The sequence below is a fragment of the Carassius gibelio genome, chromosome A6 (assembly GCF_023724105.1).
Source record: "Carassius gibelio isolate Cgi1373 ecotype wild population from Czech Republic chromosome A6, carGib1.2-hapl.c, whole genome shotgun sequence".
NCBI classification, from domain to species: domain Eukaryota; kingdom Metazoa; phylum Chordata; class Actinopteri; order Cypriniformes; family Cyprinidae; genus Carassius; species Carassius gibelio.
In genome coordinates, this window is record NC_068376.1 from 23041894 (window position 1) to 23055330 (window position 13437).

Consider the following 13437-nt stretch of genomic DNA (forward strand, 5'->3'; position numbering starts at 1 on the left):
ACACAAACGTTCTTAAAGACTTTGTTCCATATAGGATATTTGATTTGTTTGCTGCCGAAGGTGGATTTTTCATATAAAAAAAGTATTTATTTTAGCTCATTTCTCAGACACAAGCCACTTTTCTCGTTAACTTTTCTATCTCACCCTAGTGCTTTTTCCTTCCCAGAGTTCATTCTGGCCGGGCCTGTTTCTTCTAAAGGGGAAGAGGACTTCCTCTCTTTCGCTGCCTCGCACCTCAGCCGCAGGAAGCGCGTTATTGGCGCGGCAGTGGGTGTGGCCATGGTGCTCGTGCTACTAGTCGCTATTCCACTGTTGGTCCACAGCACCAAACTGGGTGGGTCTGGAGGCGGAAGTACACATTATGAGATGCTTGGAAGCTGCAAGATGGTCTGTGACTCTCTAACGCCCACCAATGAACTAACACCTGTTTCGCCTCCACCTCATGACACCTCTGGACGCAGAGGGGGAGGGAAGTCGGGTTCTCGTGGAAACCAAGGGCCACCAGGCCCACGTGGGCCACCTGGAAAACCAGGTCCACCTGGACCTCCAGGTCCAGGCCCAGGAGGATACATCCCATCGTTCTACAGCCCTAAAATGGCCTTTTATGCAGGTCTGCGCAAACAACATGAGGGGAGTGAGATACTTAAGTTTGATGATGTGGTGACAAATGTAGGGAATTACTATGAGCCTACCACTGGCAAGTTCACCTGCCCTCTTCCTGGAATCTACTTCTTCACTTATCATGTGCTCATGAGGGGCGGAGATGGAACTAGTATGTGGGCCGACCTCAAGAAGAATGGACAGGTAGGAGATGTGACTGTGAGTGTGTGAGTGTGTGTGTGTGTGTGTGTACACAAAGATTGTGTTATTTAGAGCTGAATTGAGAATGCCTTTTAAATTCCAATTCAATTCCTGAATTAAATTCAGGTAGCAAACAAGATTTAAAAAATCTGTCAATTCATTTTAACTAGAAAAGCAAAGTTTTTCAAGACACAAAATTAATTTTGAATTCTTGTTTTCAGACAGAAAGATAGAATGACAGAATGATAGATAGATAGATGTGGACTTGTGGACTGTGACCAATTCAATTCAAATTCCAACTCTTAAATTGAAAGCCAATTGTTCATCTCTTAGTTTTGCCTATCCCTGGTAAAAACAGCCTTTGGGTTCATTCTACACAATGGTAGAGTTTGCTAACTAAGTTTTTAGAGCTACTTTAACTAGACTAAGTCAGAATGAACTGTAAAAGACTGAAATATCAAACAAATATTAAATTCACCAGAAGGATTAAGGAATACATTTAACATTTAAATAGGATCCAGAAAGGCTGCTACTCAATTATTCATCAGTAATTTTTTCAGCCTATCCTTCTGTAGACACCTACAGAGAGAGGGAAAAAAGACAATGCAAACATATATACAGATTTAGATAAGACAATGACAACTTAAAAAAAGCATATATCATATGGGTTAAAATGTGTTTTGAACAGTCCATTTGGGACTGTTTAACAGAATAAACCATGGTTTTATTTGAACAGTCAGAAATAGCAAAAGGTTAACAGTTTCCAATGAAAAGAGGACAATTGTAACAAACGCAAATGCTCTCTATTTGACTCTCTGGAGAGGAACGAAATGCAACAGCTGGAGACAGTCCTCACAGGAGCCGTGGATTTAGAATAAATGAAAAAGTAAGGAGAGAAAAAACCTCTCCATCTGGTGAAACATGACACGGATCTGGGATTCAGGCACTCTCAACTCAACCGCTCAGTTTTGATTTTTAGTAGTGGAACAGAAAGTGGGGATTATCCAAGGAGATAAAAATTCCCTTGGCAACATGTGTTTACATACACACAGTGTCTCTGTCTTTCTCACACACACTCACACACACACACACAGATTCCTGGAGCTTTTGACCCTTTGTGACAGATATATCTGACAGGAAATGATGAAAACCCAATAATGAGTCTGTAGCAACCTGTCAGCTTCCCTTCATCACACTGCCATTAACATGACATAACACCTGCAATTATGCTCTTTGTCTGTTCATCATAAATGATCTAGCACAAAAGATACTGTTTGTTGTGAGTCCACAGGTTTGTGATCCAAAGAGTGTATCTGTGAAATACTAGTAATCGTACTAGCTATATGAACCTTCTCAGCTAAATGTACTGATTCAATCTCTTCACAAGCTCTGAGTGTGAAGCCAAACTACGCCAAACATATGCAGTATATTAGCCTTTTTTAAACCAGTGGATTTATCTTTCAAAAATGTAGGAAAAAAAAAATCAATTTTCACAAAAAATAAAAACATCGAACTACTGTTCGTCCTACATTGTAAAAATGCTTAAAATGTGTTTGAAGTGGTAACATCTAATTTAACTTTTAATATTTATTCAAAAATATTATGTTAATATGTGAAACTGGACCACAAAACAAGTCATAGGTGTAAATTTTTCAAAATTGAGATTTTTATTTCATATGAAAGCTAAATAAATAAGCTTTCCATTGATTTATAGTTTGTAGGATAGGGTAATATAATAATAATACTTGGCCGAGCTACAACTAAGTGACAGTCTTTGTTTTTTTGTGGTGAAAATGGGCTTTAAAGTTGTCCAAATGAAGCCATACATATTACTAATTAAAACTTGCATTTACAAAATATCTTCTTGGAACATGATTTTTATTCATATCCTAATGCATAAAAGAAAAGTGTATAGTTTTGACCCATAACATTTATTTTTGGTTATTGCTACAAATATACATGTGCAACTTAAGATGATTTTTTGATCCAGGGTCAAATATTAGAATATGACTGGATAAACCACAATACATTAAATAAACAATTCAAATTCATTTTCAAGGTTATGTTCAGATGGGAATCTAATTTGAGAAACTGCTGCAATCTAGCTTTTTGTGTATAGTTTAAAAGTCAAATTGGGACACGTTTTGAATGTAATATCAGATCAAAAGTTACTCTAATTGACTTTATGACTAATTGAAATATTAATAAAATACAGAATTTTGTTAATGCTGTTACTCAGTTTGTTCCATTGAGGAGCAGAATGTCTATGCTACTCATTGCTGAAGTGGCTCTTGTGCTGCAGGCCAAATCCAGAATTTTAGGGATTCAACACAGCCTCCATAAAGTGGAGGATGAGATGCAGAAAGTCAGAAGACGAGGAGAGTAAGCTTAGGCAGTGTATGGCATGCTGTATTGCATATATTGTCATTCCACTGATCTCCTCTTGTGTTAAATCATTCATGTCTTTAAGATGAGATTCCCTCTTTTCCATCTGGGCCACACACAAACACACACACAGAGCCACACTCTGCCAAATGTCTATCTCTGCCCTCATTAATTATCTCTCGCCTTAGCTAAATTATTTAACCCATCTCAAGGTCCACTCAAAGCATTCTCACAAACATACACACAACCAAACCAACATGAGTTTGGATTCACTCAAAAGGGATAGTTCACCCAAAAATGAAATTTGCTGTCATCATTTACTCATCCTTATGGCCAAAAATTTTTCTTCTGTGGTACACCAAAGACAAAGACATTTTGAAAAGTGTTTTTTTTTTGTTCACAGAATTGACAAGCGATGGGGTCCAGTGTTGTTTTGGTCCTCACACTGTAAAAAACAATTTGTTGAATCAACTTTGTTACCCCACTTCCTTACAATTTTTCGGAAACATGCGTTTTTGAGTTGAAACAACAGTTTTACTAGTTAAATTAGCTTTCAGCTTAGTTGAGATCCAATAAACTTACATTTTCTAATTATTCTACAAAAAAAAAAAAAAAAGAGTTGAAACTGCAGTCTCAAAATTATTTTTTACAGTGCACTGACTTTATACTGACTCAAACAGTTCCGCCTTCTTTTTTGTTGAGAGGAAATAAAGCCACGACATGAGAGTGAGTAAACGATGAAATACTTATTATTTTGAAAAGAAAGCTGTTAACTTCCCAATGTCACTGTTGTTTTAGGTGTAAAACAATATTTACACTATATTTATTATAGCTTAAAGTTTAAAGTGAAAAGGCAATTAAAAAGTGTGAAACATGAAAATGTGAGCCCACCCAAATGAGCAGGGGGTGCAATAGGAGGCAGTAAAATGGTGTGGGATGATAGAGAGATGAACGGACGAGAAGAAGATGGATGGCTAATCATTGGAGAGCCGACAGGAGAGGTCAAGAGAAAGTGTTACTGCGAGGCCAGAGACACAGACAGCATCAGATCAGTGTAAGTAAGATAGATGAGCAAAACGACAGAAAGTCTGAGCGCATGTGTAAGTGAGAGAGACAACGAGAAAGGACTATTGACCTCATTGCAGGTCAAAGATTTGCAGAAGCTGATACTACAGACATAGTATATGATCTTCTATCCAATACAGGTAGATTCCAACACACTTTGAGACAGGCAAAACTTTTGTTGTAACTGCAGCGAGATTGTAGAAATTAGTTTTATTTTTAGAGGGCTCTGAATATTAATGTATTTGTGAAATGCCACTTATTAGTTGAAGTTTGGTTCATCGTGGCAGGGATAGATGCAATGGGGCTGAATAAGAAACAAAAACTGCATCATGAGGGTTGAAGCAGGGAGCGCAACGTCCACAAATTAATGTCACTCAAGTAAAATACCCAGCCAATTTGTTTCTCATTTCAAATTTGATTCATTAATTCAGTAATTGATTCTTGGTTATGTAAACCTGTCTATTCTCATGCCACTGTACGTCTAGCTTTTACTTTGGGTTCATCTTTAGCACTTCACCTCCCTGTCTCTTTCGAAAATCTCACCCTCTCTGTGGTCTCGTCAGAGTAACGCGGCACTAATTAAGGTGTGATGCAGAGAAGTTGTTAGAAAAGCCTCGAACATCCTGTCAATTACACAGCAGCTAATGAGTTTACATACTCCAATTAATTAATTAATATAGGTAATGAGGTAATCCCTCAGTACCTTGACGGGATTTTACAGCTGTTGCAACAGAAACTTGTATACCCATCTTCCCTGTTTACAGATCTGCGCCTTTTTTTCAGCCTCTTATTTCCTTTTGTATCTAGCTCTCATTTCCTGTGCTTACATTGCCCTTTGAATGAACAAAAGGTCAATCTAATTTAAAATCTGAGATTACGTCAATGTTTTTGAGGAGCCCCATTTAGGAGTGGACATACTGTACCAAAAATACAGGTGCATCTCAATAAATTAGAATGCCGTGGAAAGTTCATTTATTTCAGTAATTCAACTCAAATTGTGAAACTTGTGTATAAAATCACTGCACACAGATTGAAGTAGTTTAAGTCTTTGGTTCTTTTAATTGTGATTATGATCTCTAGCCATTCTCAGTTCCCTTTTCTTTCATTCCAGGGTTATTTTTTTACCAAGACATATTTGTAAACATTTTTTTTTTAATTCCACCAGATAAGTGAAGTGCTACTTCAAGTAAAATCAGTCATATAGGGAGCACTGCAGTCATATAACCAATTAGCCTCTTAAATGTTACTCAGAAAAAGGGGATTTGTATGAATACAGAATTACAGAAGATAAATGGTTCATTCATGAATTCATAAATCACAGTGTTAACCTTTAGCAATGGAGAACGTTATATATATATATATATATATATATATATATATATATATATATATATATATATATATATATATATATATATATATATATATATATATATAGGTTACACACTGTGGTAAAGCTACATGCCTTTGGACTGACATGCTAAAAATGTTGTTTTATTATTAGTAATATTATTATTTCATTATAAGAAATTTATTTAGTAATGAAACTTCAGGAATATTATGTACAGCACAACATAAGTCCATAGTTTTTACAGGAATAGATTTATTTGTTTTTATGCAAAAAAATAATAAGATAAATCTAAAGGCAGCTGTAAGCCATGTGTCATGTGTAGTTTATTTTTTGGCTTTCATAAAAGTCAAAATAAATAAATTATGTCCATAACCAAATAAAATAAATTAGGTTAACAACCAATAATTTGTATGAATTTCTGTGTATTATTTTCTTTTTTTTCTTTTTTGACAATTTTATGTTTTTCTGAACGCATAATTTGGTTCTTGAATTTATTTAACGAATGTTTGCATTATCATCACGCTGGTTCTGTCAGAAACTGTCTGTATAGTTTAAGCCGAAGACCTGCTATTTAATCTGATTGAAATCACTTGGGGGAACAATACAATGCATATCCTAGTCTCTCTATTTCGCGCGCACACATACAGTTAATACTTAGTGACTCCATTTGACCGGTGGTCGGTAGTCTCCGTTTATTGTGATACAATGGAGTTATTGAGGAGTGGGCAACATTAGGAGCAACAGCCGAGGCACTGCGCCGGGCAATTACCGAGCTAGCGAGGCCCCGACGCAGCCCAAGGCCTCCCGCGGGAGCTGCCCCCTCGCGCCGTTAATCAATCTGATTTAGACTGGACAGGGACACGCGCCAACACGAGACGCGCAGTAGAGACACGCGCGTGACCTGCATTTTATTAGATCCCAGCAGAAAAAGATGGATAGATGCTGCAAGGAATGAACAGATACGGGGGAAGAGGTGCTGGGAAAAGAAAGATGAGGGGAAGACGGATAATTAATGAGTATATGTGAGAAGAATTAAGCACAACTCAAATGTCGATCACTTGGAGACGCGACCGAAATTAATTTGGAAACATTAATCTTAAAAAGCAAAAAGTATTTTATGGATAAACGAGAACTAAAAAGGGATATATATTTTATAGATTTTAATGACAGCAGACCTTGTTGAGCATAAAGGGTTAAATAAATTTGAATGACACTTTTTCACAGGACTGGAAGCATACATTTTGCTTTGATTCGTACATATACTATGCATTAATTAGCAGTCAAAAATTAGGCTTTGGTTGAAGCATAGACATTAATCACTCTTTTGTCATGACAGTGTTTATTATAATTCTGATGTTCAAAAAAATTATCAATTTTAATTTTTTTTTTTTTTTTTTTTTTTTTTTTTTTTTTTAACAGAGTAGCATTGTTGGCATGAATGTAAGTGATTCAATATTGCCAAAGCTTGGGATATATGCAAAATAAATAGTATTATATGAGTTTAACAAATTAGTACATTTGTGAAAGGCTGAAGACCACAGTGTTTAACAGCCTTTCCTATAAATTACCCCACACACACATGCAACACACAGATCAATAACCTTATTCCCTCAGACCTTGGTCTGTCTTGGTCTTTTGTTCTCTCTCGGTTCTGTGTATCCCATAGGATACTTGGGGAGGAGACAAGAAATCATAAGACGGGAGGGAAAGACTGTTATGAGAGAGATTGCCAGTTTCCATTGAGGTTAAAAGATTTAAAGGCATCTGCACACTGACAATGAGAAGAAGCAGACTGATAGGATATTAGAAAGAAGCTGTCTAACTGAAGCCTTCAAACTTAATTGCAAAAGAAGCATAAAAGTATCATATAGTATGCATTCCATGCAACTTATGTGCTATATTGCAATTAGTTTTAAAACAATACACTAGCTTTGTGTGATGAAAAGACAAAATTCAAGCTGTTATTTGCTGAACACTTACCTCCTCTCTCTCCAGCTAATTATTATTTACTCTTTGTTTTATCCGACATTAAAACCATTTTTTCTCTCTCATTCCCTCTCTTAGGTGAGGGCCAGTGCGATCGCTCAGGATGCAGATCAGAATTATGACTACGCCTCTAACAGTGTGATCCTGCATTTAGACGTGGGGGATGAGATCTGCGTGCAGTTGGATGGTGGAAAAGTGCATGGAGGAAACACCAACAAATACAGCACATTCAGTGGCTTTCTCATCTACCCTGACTAATAAGTACACAAACACACAAAAAAATCTAATATATTATCACATATTTAACACCATCAAATCAGACTGACTGATAGACAACAACATCCGATTCAAGCGATACAACAACGTGATGGAACTTCGAGAGGAACATTGTAAAATTTACTTCAAAACCTAAAGTGACAAAGTCAACAGCAGTGACAACCCATTTTACCTTCTTGATGTGATGTAATTCAAAGTCAAACAGGATGTTAAAAGAGAAAAAAAGTTTGCTGGGACTTGATTTTATCCACTGGAAATTGATTGGATTGTAAGAAGTGGTCTGTCACTCAACGTAAATTTAGTCTTCTTCCATAAAATATGTTATTTTAAACATAAGCCTTAATAAATTTGAGTGGAAAGTGGAAAAAAATCTTCCATAGTATTATAACTACAGACAAAAAAATAAAAATAGTAATAATAATAATATAAACAGCTGAAAAAAGTCTACTTACTAAATTTCTTTCGGTGGTTAATCAAGTTATGTTTTGATTATGTTTTTTCTTTGGAATACTGTGAACAGATGAATTGATCACAATAACACCATGAATGTGTATTAAGAAAGTAAAGAGGGTTTTTCAAATTTGATTTCATGTTGACTTTAATCAAGTTGTAGACACTTTGTATTGACTTTACTATCAGTCATCTTGGTCTAGTCATGGTGTATTTGCTACTATTAAGAATTAACTTGAAACATTAGAAAAATGTAGTCAGGGTCTTATATTTTGATTTTGAGCTCACCAATGAAAATATTTGTAATTGATTATTTTTAATTATAGTGTTTGACACTGTTACAGTATGTTGTGTGCAAAGCTAATCCACTAGGCTAAAAAGAAAACTACATTAAAGGATTACCCAGATTTATCAGCATTTTACTAGATCACCATTCTCCCCCTGCATCATGTGTATGTGTGTGCATAACTGGGAAAAGGGTGTTTGCATTTCATGGCATGGAAACTGTATGTCTTAACCCTGTATGTCTACTAAGTATGTACACAGTGTTTATACTGGAGGAACTTTAAGACTATTGTGAAATTATAAATGATAATTATATGATAATGATATTAAGTCTTTCTCTTTTTAATGCCACAAACATCTTAGTGGACTAAACATTTAAAAGTGACCTGATCCATCTGTAATATGAAAACATGCAGTTTGTGTGTGTGTGTGTGTGTGTGTGTGTGTATAAGCACACAATTCACATACAGCATGTGTCCATATCAATATAAAGTGCAAGAAAATTTGCTTCTAAATATTTGACTTGTAGGTTGATTGCTGTTGTAAAGCCTTACAGTTGTGTAATTAATCATTATTATAGACTTTTACTCTGGCATGTTAAAGACATGCTGTAAATAAATAATAAATAAATAAATAAACACTTCCGTGTCTATCTTTCAACTTGCCTTCCATTTTTAATTAAAGTTGGGCATTTGACAATCTGGGGGGGTTATTTTGGTTAAGTGTGTGTATTTGAACAGCCTGAAAGGATGAAGGCCAGGCAATCCACTTAACTAACCAACATATAATCAATACATGCCTGCCCCATTATTAAATTGAGCTACATAACTGCTTAAAAAAGAGCATGTAAGATAGAAAAACAGTTCATATAGAATAAAATCACAAACAAAATTAGCTGTTACAGTTTTTCTCAGTCACTTTGGTGCATTTTTCAAAACAGAAATGCAATTTTCAAAACTACTTGTACAACCTCCACATCATCTAGTCATTAATACACATCATAAAACCAGTTTCTCATTCTTTTGAACAAGTTGCGATTGCTATTGTACATTCATGCAATTGATTACGCACATTTATCTGCGGTTTCCTACATTATCAGCTGCTAATGTCATGTTGCTCAAAATGTATTATACAGTTTTCTGTGCAATAGTCTTACCCCCCAAAACATCTAGTCTTTAGTTCATAGTATAAGTCATTAAATGCAAAATGGTTAATCTAGTTGTCATAAACTGCCAAGCACACTTTTTATTTGTATTTTTACACACTATTATTAGATGTTTTGTCAATTTGGCATGAATTGTGCAAGTGAATCTTTACTAATGAAGAGAATGTAGATGATAAACCAATGATAAACCATTTCTCTGAAATAGCTCAAAGGTTCATCTCATGAATCTTCAGTAGGAAAGCTTATACTGTATAGACAAAGGACAACACAAGAGTTACAAATTCTGAAAATGGAATTATTTTCATCTTTGTTCCCATATTTCCTTTTCTATATCACAATGGCATTGTAAAAGTATTTTTTTTTTTTTTTTTTTTGGTCAGACCACTAGTAAAAGTGTAACTGGGAATTCTATCCAGTCTCTTTCAATCAACATCCCACAAACAGTAATGTGTAAATGTGTAGTTTTGAAATGGATATATGGCATACATAAGCATATGGCATACTGTTCAATACAGTAGTTTACATCAGAACATCCCTCCACTGTTAAATTGACAACATGACTAAGCAATTTGACTGTCTTAGATATTTATTTTTGAGAGATGAACTAAGGATTTTGAGCAAGAGACTGGCTTTTGCAGGTCATCCATTGTGTTTTGATATTTGTACGAGTTGTTTTGAGAAATGCACTTACTGTTTTGCAAATCTCAAGAATGATTAGAGAAATGTACCAAAGCGACTGAGAAAAACTGTAATAAAAACATACACTCTTTTTCCTTTTCTCAAAACACACCACTTACTAGTCAGGAAGCCATTAATAGTGTTGATTACTATTCACTGTGCCTCACACACACACACACACACACACAACCAGACACATTTCCTTGGTAATGAGGGGAGATAGATGACTGGGCATCCTTTGATGGACAATAGTAAAAAGGTCAAAGAGATTGGCTAGACAGCAACATCAACACTTTCTAAATTTGTGATAACTCTGACAGAAACAAGGTTATGGAAGAGAAAAATTCACTGTTTGTCAATCTACACTGACACTGCAGGTCTCTAAAGCTTGAATTTCTTGTGTAGGTAAGACTTCACAAGATGTCACTTGAGAAAACATTGATGGGTAAAAGATTCTCACAAACACATCCGCCAACTAGACATAAACAAAAACGTGTCATTACTTTTTTTCAATGCAAAACTTTAAAACAGACAGACAGACAGACAGACAGACAGACAGATAGATAGACAGACAGATAGACAGACAGACAGACAGACAGACAGACAGACAGATAGAAAGATAGATAGATAGATAGATAGATAGATAGATAGATAGATAGATAGATAGATAGATAGATAGATAGATAGATAGATAGATAGATAGATAGATAGATAGATAGATAGATAGATAGATAGAAACATTTATTAGAATTATTTTTTAACAGACAATAAGCATATGCATCTATTGCTTATAATCAGTTCTCATTAGATTAGGATAAGTCACGAGATATCATCTCATCATGTTTAACATGTTTATTAAACGGACAGAACATGAGATACTACTTCAGCACTGAAAAAACGCAGCTCTGGCAATACTTTACTTTAGACAACAGCGCCACCTATTGTATACTTTTAGATACTGCTATTTACTACAAAACTAAAGACTTGAACTTGATAAATTCAAGAGGCTCAAGTGCATCTACTGTAACAATACCGTACTGTAGTTACTGAACCGATACACGGCAACCGCGAGCTCAGTTAAGGAGCAATAGAACTGCATTCGAATGTTGCTTTAGCCTATGTGATCTACAACTACATTGAATACAATATGATACTAATAGCCTATTTATTTTATTCTAGGCCTATTAGAAAAACAAGCAACAACAGCAGAATTATACACACACACACACACACACACACACACACACACACATATATATATATATATATATATATATATATATATATATATATATATATATATATATATATATATATATATATATGCATTTAACAGACACTTTTATCCAAAGCGACTTTCATTGCATTCAAGCTAACAATTTTCTAAAAAGCTAACAGTGTTCCCTGGGATTCGAACCCCCAACCTTGCGCTTGCTAACGGAATGCTCTACTTCTTGAGGAACACACACCATATATATATATATATATATATATATATATATATATATATATATATATATACACACATAATATATACATAATATATACATAATAACACACTTTCATTGGAAAAACCCAACCTCTCGTATATATTTCTATTATAATGTTTATAAAAAAAATGCTATTATAATTATTGATGATGACCATATAGTGTGGGTGTGACCACATTACAGATAATGTGTTCAGACTGGAAACACTGCACCTCTCCTTGGTTTCATATGAATTACATAGAAAAAATTAAATTGTTGCGCAAGATATAGCTTCAGTTGCCATTGTTTGTAATAGCAAATGAAAACATTTCCTGTGAGGTTTTTCTATAGGCTAGGAATATAGAATACAAGGGCTATCAAGTTTACTAGGTGGACTACCAGTATTGCGCAGCAACTAGGCTATAGTTACTAATAAATTTGTTACTGTAATAATATTACTTTTTGCAGTAACTGGTAGTGTATCTAATAACAAATAAGATTTCAGTAATAATATTACAGGTACCATACATAAAACAGCTTAGTTACTAAGTTACTTTTGATGTCTCAACGCCTCTGATTTACAATCCAACAATCAAATAATTCCTAGATTTATTTTCATAATTTTCGCAACTTGCACATGCATGTGATGTCACCAGTGCAACAGGCAAGCTTAGAATATGGAAAAGCTTACATTCAGCATGTAGAAACATTGCATTATATTGATTTTGCCAGGAATAAAAAAAGATGATCTGAACACTGTTGTGTAAATTGTGGCTTTACTTTATTCTGGCATTACATCCCACCCACATCCCTCGGATCAGAATCTGGTAAATTATATTATAATTATATCATAAACTATATATTATAAACAGTTTCTTACAAATTTATGTGATTTAATCAAATTCATAATGAAATATAAACGTATATGGGTAACAGAGAAATTACAATTAGCTTCAAGCTACACATGACAAGTAATGAGATTAGTATAAGACTTCTACTTGAATGTCACAATCACTAGCCTACTGAGTTTTTGTAATAACTGCGATCCAGTGTGGATTTTGGTCAAATGATGAGGCAGAAATATGTTGTTAGTAACATTCTAGAGGAATTTTATGTGGAAGTTACACAGTTACAACTTCTGTGTGGTGTGAAGAAACAGTAATGTAACCAGTAGTGTAACTACTGTAATTACTGTTGCCAGAAAGTAATAAGAAAAGTAACAATATTACTTTTGAAAGGAGTGACTAATATATTACCTTCTTTAAGGTAACTAGCCCATCACTGGGGACTACAACAATCTATTGTGGACAGCTCAATGTGATTTCACTCTTTGAGGAGGGGGATGGGATGCCGGGAATACACTGGCCAATTTTGTCCGCCATATTGGCTCAAGGTTTTCCAAAGCAGCAATGGAAGCGCAAGCCTGGATTTGAGCCGGAATGGAGGTCGTTTCTTATCCATCTTATCCACTTTCGACTTTTCTAGCAAAAACGAATGAACGCCAGGGGGCGGTGGGTGGCAAAACT

General features: G+C 35.0%; 1 protein-coding gene across 1 annotated transcript; it reads left to right on the forward strand.

The window, feature by feature from the left end:
• The first annotated feature begins 43 nt into the window (after positions 1–43).
• On the forward strand, positions 44–8259 carry LOC128015154 (complement C1q-like protein 4). Its single transcript, XM_052598834.1, has 2 exons — positions 44–804; positions 7667–8259. Exons 1-2 carry the CDS (start codon positions 280–282, stop codon positions 7844–7846), a joined length of 705 nt encoding a protein of 234 aa, XP_052454794.1. The 5' UTR covers positions 44–279; the 3' UTR covers positions 7847–8259.
• The last annotated feature ends 5178 nt before the right edge of the window (positions 8260–13437 follow it).

Bases quoted from the DNA above. Each gene is read 5' to 3' on its own strand.
- LOC128015154 (XM_052598834.1), top strand. From the start codon at position 280: ATGGTGCTCGTGCTACTAGTCGCTATTCCACTGTTGGTCCACAGCACC. The intron at 805-7,666 runs GTAGGAGATGTG...TCCCTCTCTTAG, and splicing joins ACCTCAAGAAGAATGGACAG to GTGAGGGCCAGTGCGATCGC.